The 18,420-nt window shown below is 44.2% G+C and overlaps 2 protein-coding genes across 6 annotated transcripts in view; one reads left to right on the plus strand and one right to left on the minus strand.

Moving 5' to 3' along the window:
- Window positions 1-14,114, plus strand: part of myripb (myosin VIIA and Rab interacting protein b) — a 53,521-nt gene extending 39,407 nt beyond the window's left edge. The window contains exons 1-15 of one of the 4 annotated variants that reach the window (XM_019863465.1): window positions 3,453-3,694; window positions 4,306-4,392; window positions 4,597-4,694; window positions 5,072-5,152; window positions 5,646-5,807; window positions 6,723-6,891; window positions 7,041-7,567; window positions 7,895-8,029; window positions 8,335-9,048; window positions 9,744-9,935; window positions 10,022-10,183; window positions 10,819-10,914; window positions 11,003-11,076; window positions 12,120-13,288; window positions 13,389-14,114. In XM_019863465.1, coding sequence (XP_019719024.1) covers window positions 4,605-4,694; window positions 5,072-5,152; window positions 5,646-5,807; window positions 6,723-6,891; window positions 7,041-7,567; window positions 7,895-8,029; window positions 8,335-9,048; window positions 9,744-9,935; window positions 10,022-10,183; window positions 10,819-10,914; window positions 11,003-11,074 — 2,400 coding nt within the window. In that variant the 5' untranslated portion in view covers window positions 3,453-3,694; window positions 4,306-4,392; window positions 4,597-4,604 and the 3' untranslated portion in view covers window positions 11,075-11,076; window positions 12,120-13,288; window positions 13,389-14,114. Of the gene's footprint in view, window positions 1-3,452; window positions 3,695-4,305; window positions 4,393-4,596; window positions 4,695-5,071; window positions 5,153-5,645; window positions 5,808-6,722; window positions 6,892-7,040; window positions 7,568-7,894; window positions 8,030-8,334; window positions 9,049-9,743; window positions 9,936-10,021; window positions 10,184-10,818; window positions 10,915-11,002; window positions 11,077-12,119; window positions 13,290-13,388 lie in introns of those variants that run through there. The other 3 variants (XM_019863484.1, XM_019863475.1, XM_019863492.1) reach the window with 3 other exon arrangements.
- A 400-nt stretch (window positions 14,115-14,514) lies between these two features.
- On the minus strand, window positions 14,515-16,434 carry prlh2 (prolactin releasing hormone 2). 2 transcript variants are annotated; one of them, XM_019863520.1, is made up of 3 exons: window positions 15,956-16,434; window positions 15,210-15,393; window positions 14,515-14,893 (listed from the first exon to the last, which is right to left on the minus strand). In XM_019863520.1, exons 2-3 carry the CDS (start codon window positions 15,376-15,378, stop codon window positions 14,688-14,690), a joined length of 375 nt encoding a protein of 124 aa, XP_019719079.1. In that variant the 5' UTR covers window positions 15,379-15,393; window positions 15,956-16,434; the 3' UTR covers window positions 14,515-14,687. The 2 variants fall into 2 exon arrangements, with proteins under 2 accessions (XP_019719079.1, XP_019719075.1); XM_019863516.1 differs by having other exon boundaries at window positions 15,210-15,402; window positions 15,957-16,432.
- Between the last annotated feature and the right edge of the window lie 1,986 nt (window positions 16,435-18,420).

Raw genomic sequence — 18,420 nt, forward strand, 5'->3', positions numbered from 1 at the left:
ACTTTGAGAAGTAGGTGATGGATAAACATAGCACCGCAACAGTGAAAGAAATCATCACTTCTCTTTGTCTGTGTTCTTTCATCTCAAAGCTTTTGGGTGTGATGGGCCGAATGTTTAATGGAAGCAAAGAGTCACTTGGATGTCTGCAATGAAAGTGACATTTGGTGAAATTATTGGAGAAAAGGTCTGCTCACCCGCATCGGGGGGTCATCTCGACATGAGAGGAAGGCGAAGTGAAACTCTGACCTTTTGTCAGCTGAAGCAAATCTTCCTCACTTAACATTCACTGTCGGATTGAATTACGCCCATGCTGCGAGTTCCTCGACTGATCCACAGCCAGCAGAGACGCGACTTTTCAGGAAGCAGTTTTTATTGTCATGCGACGGGCAGATCTGCCTCGCTCCCGCAGTCCTTTTCACCCAAATGACAGGTTGTTTAACGCATTTAACCCAGTCTGCTTATAATTCAGCGTATTTTTCCCTGCATACTCAAATGTCACACACGTTTATTTCAAATTAAACGACAGCGTGTTTATGCTCACGGCCATTGTCGAGATACGCTGAATGATTTCTTTTTTTTCTGCTTACATTATTTAATTACATGAAAGAGTCAAAGTAGTTGGAGCGCCTCTGGAAATGTTGCAGTCGGAGTAATAAACATCATCAAGTCTATCTGAGAACATGGAAGATGTATTACACGTTTCATGTCATCGGGGATGGAGTGGCCAATGGGAAATTCTGGAAAATGTGTTTATTTTCCCAAACGGCCGGTCCTGGGCATCAATGTGATCTTATTAATGAACAAATGTACCAGATGTTGAATGTGTTAGGTTGTTTTAGTAGGTTTCAAGTGTGATTTGCTGGATGGATGTCCCAAACGAATGCGAAAATCTTCCATTGGGGTTGACTGCATGGCGTTGGACGTTATGACGGCTCACAATTAAATGGGCATCACATCACAAGAACAAGAGACAAACTCTCAGGGGGGGGGGATACAGGAGACCAGCTTGCTTCCGTTGCTCCTCTCTTGTGATGTTAGAAGATAGCCTGTCAGTTCAGCCCCTTGTTGTGACAGCGTTGTTAATAAGACATTTGCTGCCAGATGCTCCATTGTAATTGAAAGGACTCCCCCACCCCGTCTTCTGGCTGATCTCAACGCTGATGGAACTTCTGTGCCGTCTTATTTTCTTTTCGTTTTCTCTATCTGTATGTAATGCTCAATGGCCAAAGTGTTTGGAAACACCTTTGCTGCATAAAGGCACAGGAGTGGCACATTGATGAACACTGTGCACGGCGCTCTCGGCATGAACAACACAACCCAATAAAGTGACGACTTTGGGTGAAATATCAATAAAAAGAGACTGATTACAATTTCTTTTTTCATTCTCTTTTCAATTCAATCATTAAATTCACCACCAAGGCATTTAATTTTCAGAATGGCATTTTATTTTTGTTCCTGACACTTTTGGGGGACAAATAACATGCCCCGAGTCCAATTTGACCCAAGTTCGTTCTTGCTCTACCCGAGAAACTAACATAACAGGACGGTTCAAATATGAGTGACTCAGTACACCAAGTCGTGTGGACTTAATATTGCACGACTGTTTACTGTAAATGTTCTCTCGGTTGGATTGAAATATAAATCCATTTAATTTGTGTCATTGTAATCAAACGCGTCTATTGATTTAAAGCAGCGGTTCATACTTGCAGCCTTGTAAAGTTGTAACGTGGCCGCACTGCGTGGAGGTTGAAGATCAGCAATCATTTGCTTTAGTGTTCCTCAAAGGCAAATTACAACTTTTGCAGTAATTTAAAGGCATCTCTCCGGAAAGCGCCGTGCTCCATTGGGATGCTGCGGCATACATTATGGAAGAGATCAAGGTAAGGGGCTGTGCAAAGAGTGCACAGCTGAATGCTAATATCAGCACACTCACACGCCCCCACAAAGACGATTGAGGGTCTGTCTTAAGAATGTTTGCATGCCTCCGCCGGTTGGTCAACCTTAAAAGGTTTGGCGACAGCTGGTCACAGATGAAAAAGGCGCTGTCTATTTCTTGAAAGATAAAATGCATGATGCTCGCTTTGGCTTGCACCGCATTCATTGTTTTCTCCTTTCTTTCTCTTCTCTGCGGTAAATCCTGCCCACGTTTCTTGCGATGGTCACGGTGAAATCCCTCGGCCGCATCGCTCACATTGGAAGCGCTAAGACGCTGTCATATATTTTTCTATTTGGGCTTGCCTGCTGAAGGAGCAGACGCCTTCTGTACCGCCAGCCTTCGCAAAACAATCGCAATGGATGGGTCGGTCGACCGTGCACTGCGCTGCTCTAAGTGCAGTGTGAGAGGGCCTCCACTGTGGTGAAATGATCCTCTTGAAGTATGTGGTCGCCACAAAATGTCATTGTTGTGTTCTTTTCAACGTAAAGAAGTCATGCGCTGCATTGTTTTAACAAAGTCAGTCGGTTCCTCGGCTTAATAACATTTTTGTGGCATACTTTCAGAAAACTACCTTGAGAATCAAGAATTCGTGACTTTTATGATGGCTCTTATGCAGGGTGCTCATCCTCATGTCTTCCGCTGGCCAAGAATGTGTTTGGCTTTGGTTGGATTGACAATCAGTGGGATGCTAAAACAGTCGCATGAGCTTGAAGCTGATTGAATATTGTTGCGAGAGGTAACAAAGTCAGTCGGTTCCTCGGCTTAATAACATTTTTGTGGCATACTTTCAGAAAACTACCTTGAGAATCAAGAATTCGTGACTTTTATGATGGCTCTTATGCAGGGTGCTCATCCTCATGTCTTCCGCTGGCCAAGAATGTGTTTGGCTTTGGTTGGATTGACAATCAGTGGGATGCTAAAACAGTCGCATGAGCTTGAAGCTGATTGAATATTGTTGCGAGAGGGAACGACAAAAGCAAAAGCAGGACATACGGTGGTGGTTCTTCCAAAAATGCTTCTGTGAACTTCTCTTTTCCACATTTGTAAGATACGCTATACTATCTTCACTCACAAGAACTGTGCGCGCTGACTTCCATTTTATTTTCACATCCCACATAGGTGCGATCCCAAAATCACAAACATACGCAATAGTGTCATCTAATTGTAATTCTTTGTCAATTGTGAACTGGGAGAAAAAAAGGTGTGTGCCTGTTGATTTGATTGAGCCATCCTTCTGCAACGTCAAAGAATATTTGGCAGCCTCGTGAGGAATGTCCCGAAGCAATCTTCAAAGATGAATTTTGGATGTGGCGTCCCATCTGGTTGTTTTCTTTGATCAGACGAGATGTAATCCTGAAATCACTCAACGTGAATTATTGATAAAGCTTTTGTCTCGGTGTTATTTCAACTCGCATTCGCTATACGCGCTGGTCACAACTGCTGTCAGACAACGATGCCAGCTACAATCCCAATCACGCCGCCGCACATCAACATAAGATTCATATTGCAGTCGAGTTCATTTACTGCATATTTTCCGAAGAGGAACACTTATGGGAAAACGGAGCTCTCATCCAACGTTAACACGGCGTTGCAGGAGAGCGGCGGTTGCCGAAGCTCGGCTCATCTTCGAAGCCGGGTGACAGTTTGCTATGGCAGAGGCCATTTAGCGGGTCTGGCACAATCACACCAAAACCGCACGAGTGAATTTGGACTCTCAAAGAGAAACGGCAGACGGTCCAGCTGGAAGACGAGTCGCGAGTGAGGACTCTTGCGTGGCTTTCGGTTTGGAAGAATGACTTGGAATTATGGCTGCTGTGTTTTCTCTGGAATTTTTATTCGGGTTTCAAGTGTGAGGTGCAATCGTAAACACATCATTCATCGTGGAATATTTAGTTTGTTTGCTTCTGAATCTGCGTGCCCGTTTATCCCGGAGAATGTGGGCGTAACGGTTTTTGAAGTAAGAGGCAGTTTCACGTTATTGACTGCATTCAGACCATTTTCCAATCAATTATAATCACAACATTCATATTTAGGTCGCATGAATATCTGAGATTTCCGAGCTTTATATATAAATATGTCAGCTCTGTTCCTTCAGAGAGCTGTCCTGAATTGTACTCGTGACTGTTGGAGTATTTCTTTTGAAAGCAGATCGTATTATCAGATGAGTTGCCTTCGGGATTTTGTCAAAATAAGAACAATGAAATGAGGAGTACGCATGACAAGAGTACAAGGGGCCGTGGGGATTAGTGGCGCGGTGCGCAGCGGGCTATGTTATTTGCAGATTTCAATATGAACGCAGTGTTGGCATGACTGTGACGGGGTGTCAGATTTTCGGTTTGACTCACAGCCTCTCCGTCTCTTTCACTCAGAAAGCAGCGTCCACGAGGGAAGTTTTGGCAATGACAACGATGGCAGCATATGTGGCAGTGACTCCGTCTTCTACAAACAGAGTGAAGGTGAGGACACTGCTGTATTGAGATTTCTGCCTCTTGTCCCCCCCCACACACTCGTTTTGTTTTCCTGTTCGCTACATTGCCAGCATGGATAAATAAACATTTATTTGTATTGAATAAATCCCGATTTTGGGTCAAATGAAGTGAAAATGGATCATTTCCCAAGGCATCTCCTGATGATTGTGTTCTTCATATGTGTGGCATCAGGACACAGTATGGCTGAGACGCTCACGGTCGCCTTGCGCGTTGCTGAGGAAGCCATAGAGGAAGCCATTGCCAAGGCAGAAGAGTTCAGTGACAGTTTGGTGAGACCTTTGGGCAGCCACTCCGCTTCCTCCCTTCTGTGTCTCTCTCTTTTGTATAAAAACACGTAAGATTAGGCATACCTTTACAATAAAATAACATTCAATCTAAGAGAAGTATCAATAATTCTACAGTGCTTTTCAACACCACAATAATCAAGGTAATATTCAGGTAATGCGTTTCTCATCGTATCAAACCTAACTGGGCATGATTGTCTTGTCATTTTTAATTTTTTTTTTTTCTTATTCAGGTAATGCGTTTCTCACCGTATCAAACCTAACTGAGCATGATTGTCTTGTCATTTTTATTTTTTTTTTTCACAGCATGTGGTGATCATTCAATCGTGCTTGCATTCTTAATGAGTTGTATGTCGATGCAGGAGAAGCAGAATGAGGCTCGATATCTACGAGACCACAAAGAAGAGCTCATAGAGGAACTCGCTACAACCATTGTCCAAAAGGTATTTTGAATGGCTTGATTTCCTAATGCTAATTAATTCGGCACTCTCCAGTAGGTAGAGACAAATGTTTGGCAATCTCTATTGACGTGAGAGTTCACACGGTAGAATGTAAATCTAATACCTAAAATTCGCTTTGACAGAGACTTTTGCATTACACGCCCATCCAAAACGAATGGGAAGAGTGAGTCGAAATCATTTCTTTTTTTTTGTGTATTCTGAAAACTTTTGGCACAGAGGGGCTTGAAAAAAGGGAGAGTTAATATTTAGTTGCAAATCCCGCTGGCTTACTTCCCTTTCACCACAGGTTCTTTCAGTTTTTGTTTGTTTGTGTGATGGGCGGTTGCTCCTTTGGGTGTCTCGCTGTAGTTATCATCGTACATTGTGTTTCGCTGCTTCTCACTTCTAAATAAAGTTGATGTCCTTCAAGTCTCGTGGAGTGAAAATGTACAATAACTTGAAAGGCATGTTTTTGTTGCCGCCTAATGTTCACTAGATCATCCAGAGGAGGAAGCGCTCAGAGATGCAGACAGAGTATGACTTTGTCTGGCCTCAGCCTCAGTCTTTGATTCAGACCAGTGATCAAGTGTCACCTTCGCAAGCTCAAACGTCTTCACAAGGATCTTCGGACCCCCTCAAAGCATCCTCCACCCTCTCGGTTAGTCAGCACCTGCACACAAGCACGCCATACAGCCAACATCCCAAGCAAAAAAAAAAAAAAAACGTAGAAAGGACTTTTTGTTACTTTCTTGATCCTGAATTATGAGGAGGATCTTGTGAGAGACTGTTAAGGGACTGCGGGTGTCTATGACGTATTATATGTTTGAAATCCCATTTCACCTGAGAATAAAACTGGAAAATGAGGAGTGGACGCAACAATGAAACAGATGCCTCCCAAATAAGCAGCCCAGGCTTCATCACACTTAAATTCACACAAATCTGCCAGCGGGGACTTTTTGTCATCAGTGACATTTGTCATTATCCCGTGCTCGAGCAAAGCATCAAAGCTGCGCTCCGGGGGCCTCCCTGCTCCGTTTCACGCGGTTTTACTGTGCCGTGATCAAAGTCCCGCGGAATGCGCTTGGATCCTTCCTCGGCAGCTCAGCCCGCCACGGGACAGACTTGCTTTATCAGCGTCAGTTCAAACACGCTCAGTTAGACACCCTTGCGTGAAAATATGCAATGGGCTCCCTGTGTTGCGGTCTCTGCTCACGGTGATCTCAGCATTGCATCCGCCTCCTCTTATTCAGCCTTCTCTGCTCAGGATTATAGGCTTGATTTTAGCTCCACCTACTGATGAGAATTTTTATCCTCACTGAGTTTCTCTTTACTGATTTGGAATGGAACTTTTTCCTGGATTAGTTATCTTAACTAAGGTGATGATGCTCTGACTGCTATTGTATTGCATCAACTCAATTCAGGCGCACACGATGCAGAAGGCCTCTAATTTGGTGCTGACTCAAATCAATAATGTTCAGCCGTCTCTACCGTCCCATTCTAGTGCAGCATATGTGGTCCTTCATGTGCATTTCTACCTGTGTGTGTGTGTGTGTGTGTGTGTGTGTGTTTTCAGCGCTCACGCTCAGCCTTCTCCCTCACCAGTGACGACTCTCCCGAAAAAGTTCCTCAGGACGAGGCCGTTGGCACGGGCGGCAGCCTACAGGAATACTCGTCATTGAAGAGAGAGCCCAAGGCCGCATCCCTGCCCACCTGGAAGAGTGTTGACCGGCTGGACAATTCCAGTAAAGTTTGTTTTGTATCCCACCAAGATGGGGTCAGAGGGGGATGGTTTCTCAAAAGACCATTTGAATAATTCGGTTGCCGATGTTGGTTCCCCAAAGCGCTTGTTGTGGATGAAACAATACTTTCATCTTTTGCCCTATTGATCCAGGTGCATCATCAGTCCTCCAAAGTCCAGACGGCAACTGGATTGCTCTCCACAGCTCTCAGATGTCTCGTCCCAGCCTGCTCACCAAGAGGAAAAGCCTGGTGTTCAGTGTCTTGGAAAAGGAGTCCGGCGTTGTCTCAGCCTACGACGAGATGGGTTCTGACTCCGAGGAGGACGACCGAGGCAGCTGGGGCGCGGCGTTGCAGCAGTTCCGCCGCAAACTGTCCGATGAGACCTACTACACCGACTCGCAGCATGACCCCGAGTGGACGTATACGCAGCACCTGCCCGTGACCTCGCCTTCTTCTGGCCAGTACACCAACACGGAGACTCTCAATTCTGATTCGGAAGCATCCTCTGCGCGGTCTTCGTGTCCTCGGCGACCACCTCAAAACCTGCTTTGGAGGAAAGGACCATCAGACACGCATCTTCACCCTTACCACGTACCGCTGTACCAGCAACACCTTCACCAAAACCTCTCTCCGTATCCGCTTCTCTCAGGGGCTCTCGATGTGAACTATAACCCCAAGGTGTGTAGAAATGCAAAGATTAGGTTTTGGCGAAACCGCCGGATGTGATATTAGGCCGGGATACCTACACGGACTGATACGGGATGATTGCATTCTACTCAGATTATTATTTAAGTCGTAGAAAGGTCAACAGAATACGAGAAGCCCATTTCTGTATGATGCAGTGCACTTCTTCAGCAACTGTCCGTGATTATCTTTGTAAAGGAAAATGGCGTTAATCTCTTCAGTAAATGGGGTCAAAATGACCAGATACCCCAAAAAGGCTTTGTCCTACCAAATCCTGTCTGGTCAACACACGTACCTACCCCACCCGATCTCCATTTGCAGGTGATGGCGGACAGCAGCGAGGCCGAAGAAAGGCAGAACGAGCAGGTGAGGAGGTCACGGCGACGACGCAAAAGCAAGAGAGATTCATCAAACGAGAGCCGGTCCGGGAGCCAGAGCTATTCGCAGTCGATTCAGGTAACATTGTACCGAATTCAAATGGTGGCTCCCTCGGAGATTGCGCACGAATATTGAGAAATGCTGTTGTCGAGTCAGAAGGCGAAAGGGACCATCGTAGGACTGCATTTTTATATTGTATTATCCTCACATGCATGTTTTGGGGATGTGGGAAGAAGCCACTCCGGAAGGTCGGCGCCGTGATTTAAACAGAGTACCTCTGCCATGTTCTTCATCGCTATCGCGACTGGCGTCAACTGTTCCGGCAATGGAATTCCTTTGTTGGCCTTGATTGTGAATGAATATGTTCTATTTTGTGTGTGAAGGAGACTAGTGGTTTTCTTCTGGATGACCTCCTGAAAAGGGGCTTAAGCGAGGACAAGCCTGTCGCCGACACAGTGCCCATGAGCACAGCAGCACCAGATGCCTTCCCAGTAGATGCCATCACACCCGAATCCCATGACTTGGACCAAGCCACCCCGAATTCGGTGGACCCGAGCAGCCCTTCGGGGCCCCACCACGGGGGCTCGGGACCTGTGTCCAGCACAGCCCGCCCTCTGGAGGAAGAATTGCGGTCCAGGGTCAGTAAGCTGGTCAGGAGCCGCACCAACAGCAGAGATCGCAGCTCGTCGGATGAGGAGTGGCCCCCGCACAAACAGATGGAGGAAGAAAGCGGCAGAGCAAAGCCGAAAGACACGGAAAGAGAGAAGACAAGGTCAAGTGTCAAATTAAAAGAAAAAGCGGGCGAACCGGCCCGTCAATTGAATGGTGAAGAGATGACAAGAGGTGAGAGGTCGATCAGAAGTCCACCGTTGAGTGGGGAATGCCGAGTGAAGGAGAGGAGGCTTGAGAAGCGAGCGGGGAGTTTGGAGGAGACACTCGATGAGAAGGAGCAGAAGAGAGGAGAGCGAAGAAAAAACAAGAGACAGCATCGGCGAGATTTGGAGAAGGAGATGTACGAATGGAAGAGCGCCTCCGGTGCTGCCAGCGCGTCTGCTGTTACGCCATCTTCCCAGGAGGCGGTGCTGTCTGACAACCAGGTAAGGTGGTGGAGCAACTCAAGCTCTGCCTTTTTGTCACGTTATCGGTGCTGTGCTGAGAGGGATCAATACATCTACTGATTAAAGCTTCAGCCAGTGATTCATATCATATTGAGAAAAGATCTGTCTCTCTTCCCTTTCACGGCCAGCGTTTGTCTATGTATATCTGAGCATATTTAGCACTCAGACAGACACAATCGAAACATCATCAAGCAGGGCACAGTGTACTTTTTGAAATACTTTGCATATTGAAAATGTGAACCCCCAGACTATGGTACCTTTTTTTTTTCTTGTGGCTATTTGAGAGTTTGTTGATTGATTTTTGACTCCATTCGTGCAGTTTGGCCTCAGATACCCATTTTCCACCCCAAAAAAACAAGTTCTTGCAAAGAACGCAGTCATGACGTCATCGTAAAGCGTCTAAACGTCGATATTTACCCAAGAGCGCCTTCTGCATCATCAGGTCACTTTGATTAGTAAGTTTTTTTTTTTGTTTTTTTTTAATAGAGGTCATTATCAAGTACGACATCAAAGGGAATCGATGCACCTTATCAATATATTTAAAATGGTTGTGATGTCATGAAATCAGGGAGTGCTTTTATGGACCCCCGTTCCTTGGTAGAGCTGATAATAAAATCTTTTTTTTTTTTTTGTGTGTGTGTGTGTGTGTGTGTGTGTGTGTTTCTCGAGAGAAGCAGAAGTATTCTGCGGCCTCACTCTGCAGCATCACCACGGAGGTGTTGAAGGTTTTGAACGCCACCGAGGAGCTGATCAGCGAGGCAGGAGGGGACGGCTCCACGCCTTCAGAGCCTCAGAGCACGTCCGCCTTCTCCAGCAGCTCTGAGACTCACAAACTGGACCAGAGGCTCACCAAGATGGAGGAGAATGTAACTTTAAATGCTTGGTCTCCCCTCAATGGCTAAAGGTTATTTTTCCAGTCCTAACAGGACCTCAATGGTTTTCTACCTTGAAGGTTTACCTGGCTGCTGGTGCTGTATATGGCTTGGAGGGGGCTCTGGGGGACTTGGAGCAGTGTGCCCGCAATATCAGTAGTGGGACCACGGACACTGAACTGGCATTCCTGGAAGACCAAGTGGCGACTGCTGCTGCTCAGGTCCAGCAATCTGAAATGCAGGTACTGGAGGAGATTGAGTGCCTTTGGTTCTCAGCATTTTTCTTGTTCACCACATTTACCGGGTGGAGCACACCAAATAGAATCCCAGCTGGGTGGCTAGCAAAGGCCGGGTCCTTGGTGGTCCGATCCCAGCGACAAAAGCTGGCTGTTGGGATATGGAATGTCGCCACTCTGGGAGGGAAGGACCGTGCGAGGTCGAGGTGTTGTGACAAGATAAACTCGGCCTTGTCTCAACACAGCTTCGGCTCTGGTACCGGTCCTCTTGTCCATGGTGAAAAACGCCGAGCAAGTTTGGGCATCCTAATTGCTACCCTGCTAAGTGTCTGTACATCAGGGTTCATTCCAGATTGTCCATAACAAATAACGTGTTCAAACATAAGGTTGTTCACATTTTCACTTGGCACCAGGACACCCTTGGCCACACTTCAACGATCGATTCTGTGATCGCGGTGTTTGACTATTAATTCGGTGAAACCATGGAGAACAACTTGACAAATGTGTTCACTCATTCCAACCTTGACTTTTCTTTCAGAGATTGATAAGTAGTCCTTATTTGCCTAAATTGCATCATCCGATGCCTAATGTCATTTACTTACAAGTTAATCGACTATCTTGCATTGTATTTCCACTTGTAGATATCCAACATTGAGGCCAGGATATCGGCTCTTAAAACCGCAGGGTTGAATGTGACCGTTTGCAATCATTTCTCCAAGTTCAAGCCAACGGCAAAGGTATCCAACCGCAGAGCCGCTTGCTGTTCAATGACTATCTACGTCGAGGAGAGTCACGATCATGTCTGTTGTTTTACTGACGATGCAGCCACAAACCCTGGACTCATCGCGCCATCAGAGGAGGAAGCTGCCAGCCCCTCCGCTAAAAGATACCAAATAAAGGTTTGCAGGTTTGCATTCTAATAGAAAGCATTGCACATGTTTCAGTAGGTTTTACTTGACCTGTTTTCATCCATGCACACGCACATTACTTGGGGGGAAAGCAACACTGCGCTAACACACTCCACAAATTTTTTTTTTTAGATTTTATATTACATTTGGAATATTTCATTGATTAAAATAAAAGGTTTTAGGGTAACCTACATTTATTTTCTTTCTGTCTGTCTGTCTGTCTTTCATATGAGGAATCAAGAACTCGCAAGATTTTTGGTACAGTCAATCATAACCTTTGAAAATACGTGAATAAGAAATAGAAATCTCATCCCAAAATGTTTTTTCCTGTAAATCTGTTAAGTGTCACAGAGCTGCCCTTTATCTCAGTTAAGATGATAGTCATTTCAAAAAAAAAGAGAGAGAGAGAGAGAGAGAGAGAGAGAGAGAGAGAGAGAGAGAGAGAGAGAGAGAGAGAGAGAGAGATCTTAAAGTGCTTGCTGGTGTGTGTGTTTATGTGTGTGTGTGTTCGTTCATGGGTGTATCTTCGGTCAGTGTGTGACAGGGAGAGAGAGGCATTTTATTCACTTTTGCTTCAAATCATACATTTCCCGCATTGTGCAAAGACAAAAGCTTGCTTGCTGAATGGAAGTAAAAATGAATACATCTGCTGGCCAGTGGACTAATTAGCTGAAAAGCTCCATTAGATTCAAAGCATCCAAATGGAAACTTGCACAACAAGAGGCCAAAGCTGTTCTATCACCCAACAAGTCGCCGTTTCCTTTTAATAACATTGAATGGGTTTTCTTCCCCCATTTTTTTGAATAACCAGCATCAACTCATTTGCAGCTCTGATTCAGATTTTTTTTTTTTTTTTTTTTTTTTTTTTTTTTTTTTTTTTTTGGTTGCACGAAACCAGCACAGACCAAGACATCTTAGTCACATCACTGATTTTAGATTGATCACCTCTGTTCGGCAGGAGGGAAAGATGTGTTGTTTTGAAATACCGTTTGAATGTTTCCCTTTTTGTTCTGTTATTGCCTTCTAAAATTCAGATAAGATGGAGGCCGAGCAGTCGATGGAAGTCTTTGGGCCACAGTGTGGATGAGGAGCAGCAGCACAAGTCCCTCAGGGCCACACGCCAGAGCCCTGTGGACAAGGGCCCCCTTCCCCCCTCCCCGCCTCCACTCATGCAGTGCCTTGACCCAGCCCCACACCAAACGGGAGCTTACACCTGCCCCGTTGCGGCCCACAAAGCCCTCAGCCCTTTCACGCCATTGACAAGATACGTAGAGCAAAGATGAGTGGACAGTCTCTGCCTTAAAACCTCTCCAAAACCAATCTGTGTACAAATTGTACCACTTGAATATCGACCATGATTAGGATGTACAATGAAGTCATAGGCTATTAATTATGAGACGCTTATCCCTAGTACGGGCTAGAATGTCACGAGGGTTGCACCCGTGAAGACCCGTGCACACACACGCGGCTATCAGACATTAATTCCCGTTCAGGAGGATGGTTGTCATTTGAAACTCATTTCGGACTGCTGGGAAGTAAGACATGTCCCATTTGGAGTTGACCAAGTTGTATGTCGAAGCAATTTTATCAGACGAATGTCCCCATCACTCCCAAGTATCAACAATAAATGTCGATAAATATATTTGACATCTTTTTTTTTTTTTTTTTTTTTTGTGGGTCCTCGCTATTAGGAAACGATAGAGTACTGAGCCCTGCCACAAGTAGTGAAAATTTGCAGTTGATTGACCCCCATTCTCCCATCTGAATGGTGCTCCTCCATTCACTTCAACACTGTTCAGCGGCACCGAGACCAACACGGTTGATTATCTTTCGAATAGACTTTTCCAAGTTCGAGGTTGGAATTTTCTGAGTTAACAGCGGTCTGGCACAAGACTGCCATCCAGCAAAAAATGACCAGTGGCAGAGTTGTTGTTGTTTTGATACTTTTATGCTCTCTTCTTGAACTTTCGACGAGAGCTTGAGCCAGCAACTGGCAAGCTTAGCATCGATGCCACCTCTGACAATTAGCGCATTATCGAGCCATCATTCTGGTTTCAATACGTTTTGAAAATCAGACTCTTTCTTCTTGTTTCCACATGAGCTCAGCAAGAGATCAGAGTGTCTATTCATGTGACAGCTACATTTCCTCATCTAACTTTGGACTAGAATGCAAATGAAAGTCTTATTCAACAGCACTCAACCGGTCGCCGCAACAGAAAAGATTCAAATGAGAATTGATGTTTGAAGGCACACATCAACACAATCATGTGAATGAATCCAATATTAACGTTTCAGCTTTAAAGTGAAAGCGAAGCACGAGCTACCCCTTCGGTGCAGTATTCTCTTCTTCTGATCTCCTTTTCTCTCTTACTCTCCAAATGAACAGCCTATTGTTTGAGCAACAGAGCTCTTCCTGTCCAAACCTCGGTGCCACATACAAGATTTTAACGGGCTGGTTTTGTCAGTGTCAAGAAACCACAGTTTTGGTGACAAGCAATTTATTTTTGTACTTAGAACATTTTTTATGCGCATTATCACAAATGACAAAGCTTTATTTTATCCTGAGTGGTTCCTGTGAGACACGACTCCAATTGCTTTCTGTGTCTGCTTTGAAAATTCGGATGACAAGGAGACGAGGCTAATATGATATTAAATGTGAGAATACTGCTGTCATGTTTTGATTTTGTCCCCGCAGAAAATCCATGGGCAATCCGCAGGAGTGCAGGGTTGATTTCCTGACTTGCATGGTGCAAACCAAAAAACAAAATGGGCAATCCCATGTGCACTTGCTCCACCTCTTTCTCTGAGAGAAACTTTCTTGCAACCTTCTCATGTTTTTTTTTTTTCTTCATGGGGGGAGCACATTGGTCCTGTTCTTGTTTGTCTCTCTTGGAGTGTTGATACAGTATATAAAAGCATGTTTGTGATGTACAAATGTCATGAGAAGCACAGCTAAAACGGTCCAATTATCGGTGTCCTGTATTTTTGTAAAAATGCCATCTCAGAATTTAATATACAGTATGTATATGTATGGGAAAAAATGGATATGATAAAGACTATGTGTAAATGGCCCAATCAACATTCATTGTCGTATGACGCTCGTGAATTCACACAGGAATTAATGGAATTGTGTCCTGCGATAATAATGGAATTGGTCAAGCATCACTTGGTTCCTGTTTAAAGCCGGTGTGACCGACGAGTTTGACGTTTACCGTGCGCAGTGCCACATTTACTTTATGTGCTGTCGTTTGTTGCAGTCCATTTGACATTTTGGGGAAAATATGACCATGCAAAAAAAGTCTCGATAAATAATACACCCATGCGTGCTGCTGTGCACCTGGAGAAAGATGTATTCGGAATGAAATTAAATTTGCAAACTGAAATATTCTCTGGATGTGTGCTGTGTTGCATCCACAAGTCGAGCCTGAACGCTATGAAGTTCATATTTATTAATTCGATATAAACTGCATTTCCATATGTACACAACACACATTTGCAGGTTGATTTTATTAACAATCACCGGGGAGGAACACGGAACGAGAGTGTTGTATCAAGCACAACCTCAGAGTTTGTTGGTTGATGTGAGGGAGAGATGCATGTTGTCATGGTAACCAGTCCCCATCCTCTCCATGCAGCACCTTGTCCAGGTTCTCCTTGTTCCGGAGACTGTTCAAGAGCAGCTCCAGCATCCTGACAACAGGCTGCATCCCCACATCGCCCGCTGCCTCAACGCTGCTGTATCGCTTCCCGAAGCGCCCGATGGGTCTCACGCCACGGCCCACGTACCAGAAGGGGTCTATCTCTGGACCTGGACAACAAACAGGTGCATCACTTCTGTCTTTTAGATGATACAGTGGAGATCAGAATTTACAGGAGAGACGTTGTCACACATACAGCAATGTGAAATTCAATTTTTTAAGAAAAGGCTGAAAATCCATTTTACCTCTTCTTTGAACGTCTATAATAATATACGCTCACTGGTCACCGGACTCAAATGAGATTTTTTTGTTTGATTACAAACTACATTTAGTATGGCACTAGAATATGTTAAAAAAACACACAAAAAACCCTACATTTTCTATTTAACATTCTATATAAGCCCACGAGATTCAACTCTGACTTACTTCTGTTGTCAACGTTGTGCACAATGTGGAAGTCGTGCTCCACCGTGGTGCTGTGTGCGCTGCTGAGGCTGCAGCAGGAGAACAGGATGAGCAGGACGACGAGGAAAAGAGCCAGAGGTGCAGGCAGCCCGCTCCTTGCCTGGACATCGGTCACTCTCCCGGGCAACATGCTGAGGAGTCAGCACTGCAAGTCGGCATAAGAAAGGGCTGGTCAGTAACCTTACACGCACCTCACATGCTCAAACAGGTGGGAAGGTCCACTGACTAAATCATGCACTTCTCTCCACTTGTTAACACACAGTTTCAAATAGAGACTGTTTCAAGGGAGCCAAACTTGATACATCCGCTTACCTGTTGAAAAAAATGACAGAGATGAGACAGTTTGAAGATGTGAGCTGAGATTTTCACCGCTAAACCTGAATTCATACACATTTGCCATCATGGCAAATCTTAAGCAGATCCAGACTAAAATTGGTTATCAAATTGATTTCGTGATAGCGTTAAAAATAAGCGCGAGAAGGACTAAAATTCAAGAAGTACTTTTTAAACCAAGGGTGTGGATATTATGTACAATATTGAATAAAACAGTACATGAAATACAAAATATGATACAAATGAATAGGAATGAAGTGAAATTCTCTACAATGCCAAGTATATAACATCATCATAATGATAAAAAAAATGTTTTTTTTTTGGTTAAATATTTTGAAATGCCACGTAGATTAAAAACGCAATAATAAGCTTACCCTGAACTTTGGTAAGAGGCTAAGGTCAGCTGGCGAGGTCTGTAGTTGTTCGAGCCAAGCAGGTGTGCAGCATCTTATATATCTGCTTCTCATGTGCCCTTGGGATGATGAATAAACACACACACGCACACAGAGGACGCATCTCCCCCCACCCACCACCCACCCCGCGCCCTTACCTTCCCACTCCCGGAAGCCCTTTGCAAATGGACGTGTTCGTTTTGAGTCGTCCTGCCGTCTGTCACGCAGCAGAGGCGTCCATCAGCAAGTTGATGACATGAAGACAACTTTAAATTGGTCAAGGTGGGGGAAACCCAGCACCTCAAGTACATCTCTGTCAGACTGTGATCCATAACTGTGGTGGGTGGCTTTTTCATGGACCTTTCATCAATGTTTTTGATTCCCAGGGGCAAGGCAGTACGCAATTAGTGGTTTCTGATCTGAGCGTCTACTGAATGGAAAGTGCTCCTTTGTAATTTATACATTTTATATATATATATATATATATATATATATATATATATATACACACACACACACACACACCTTTTTGTGTCATGTGAAGGGCTAAAATATCTCATCCTTCACCATGCATGTTGACAAAAAAATGACAATACTGCTATTACATCAATCTTTAACATTTCCTCACTTAACTTTGAAAGCGTTAGCATTTCTTAACATAAGGAGACCAAAAACTACACTGGTTCATGATGAAGAATCTTTGCCCTTGTGCCAGCTCCATGTCTGGTTTGCCTCTTCAAAAACAAGACTGTGTCATCAGCACTTGACTGACTGACTTCGCATCCATCACCTCTGTGAATGGCACCACAGATGAGACCTGGGCGAGTCACAGCATGAGACCACATAATGGATGACTGCTTCTATGTGACATCTTTACACACAGGTCTCCCCCAGCCCCACTTTGGGGGTGGGGGGTGGAAATATCAACTCTATAAATGGATTTTTTCAGAAATTCTGAATTAGAATGTCACGACTTGCTTGGTACCCGAGCATCCTCCCACTGTGCTGCTTCAAGCCATTGAGAAATGTGCTATTGATTGAGAAAGACCAGCCTCGGTGAGTAATTCACAACTTGGCCGGCCAAACCTGAGTTCTCTAGCTCATTCCCTGTACCTGCTACGGTATATTTTGTTAATTGCCTCGTAAATTGTCACCGAAACATGGCGTGGGCTTGGTTTCCTATGTTTGGATCATCCTCTTACCTGGAAAAAAAACATGCTTCAAGTAAGTCATCAATGGGGACTTTATCTTGACTTTATCAAAGCATTCACTCAACTTTTTAACAACTGAAAGTACACTGATATCCACTCAGTGTTCTTCTTAAGAGGTGTCAAAAAGCCATCATGAGTGATTCAGCTGCCTATGGCATCACCGACTAGAGCCAAAAATTGTGGGTTCAAGTCCAACACGAATCATGGAATCTGAAGAACATGAATTTAGAAATATTTTCAGAAACGTTTCTGTATAAATGTTGTCATCAATGAAATAATTTCTGCAGTGGCCGATAATTAAAGCAAAGTCTTCGATGGGAAACGTAACATGCCTTAACTTTTATGTAAACTTTGCTGCCCTCCTGTGGTGAGTTTGATGTACACACTATTTTAACATCATTCATCGTTTCACTGTTGAGCCTCGTCAGCGTCCACTGTATTTGAAATGAGACATGGACAATAAATGGCATGTTATTTTAGGTTATCATCTCCATGTCACAAAGGTTTATGAGCGAACCTCTTTCAAGATGATGTTTAAAAAAATTGGGGTGAGAGCTCTCAAGGAGAGACGACCACATTATTTCTCTCGATGCACGGAGAGCCCACAAACCTCAAACATTAACTCCAAAGTAATGTCCAACACATGCAGTTAAATGTTCTTTGCTTTCATCTATGTTAGTGCATTTAATTTCATTTTCTCCTTGTCCATGCTACCCCCCCCCCCAAAAAAAAATCGGAATTATTAGGTTTGTGACCTCACCAGTCCATGCTACCCCCCCCCCAAAAAAATCGGAATTATTAGGTTTGTGACCTCACCACACATGTACCGTTAAACACGTCGGAGCGGCCCTTGTATATGTTTTTTTTTAATATATTGAATGGTAAAAGAACTTGAATATTAGCATTACACATCCTAGCGTTACTTTGTAAAACGTGTTCATTTATAATTATCGTTGGGATTTTTTTTTTGGTCATATTAGTTGTGTTTTCTGACTTGTCATTGTACTCTGCTGTCTTTTAATTGTACTGTACCATGACTAAGGTTAGTTGATCGTGTTTCGTGACCAGTGGATCTGTGAACACTGAACTTCTTGGACTGCTTTGTCATTATCAGATTGACTGAAAAATCCACGCGGTATAAGTGATTATGATATCACAGGACTTGATGGACTTTGGCCCTCTCATGAAAGTACAGTATGCGTATGATGAATGGTGTTACTATGAACTGTATTGGTG

The sequence above is a fragment of the Hippocampus comes genome, unplaced genomic scaffold (assembly GCF_001891065.2).
Source record: "Hippocampus comes isolate QL1 unplaced genomic scaffold, H_comes_QL1_v1.1 scaffold360, whole genome shotgun sequence".
Taxonomy (NCBI): Eukaryota; Metazoa; Chordata; class Actinopteri; order Syngnathiformes; family Syngnathidae; genus Hippocampus; species Hippocampus comes.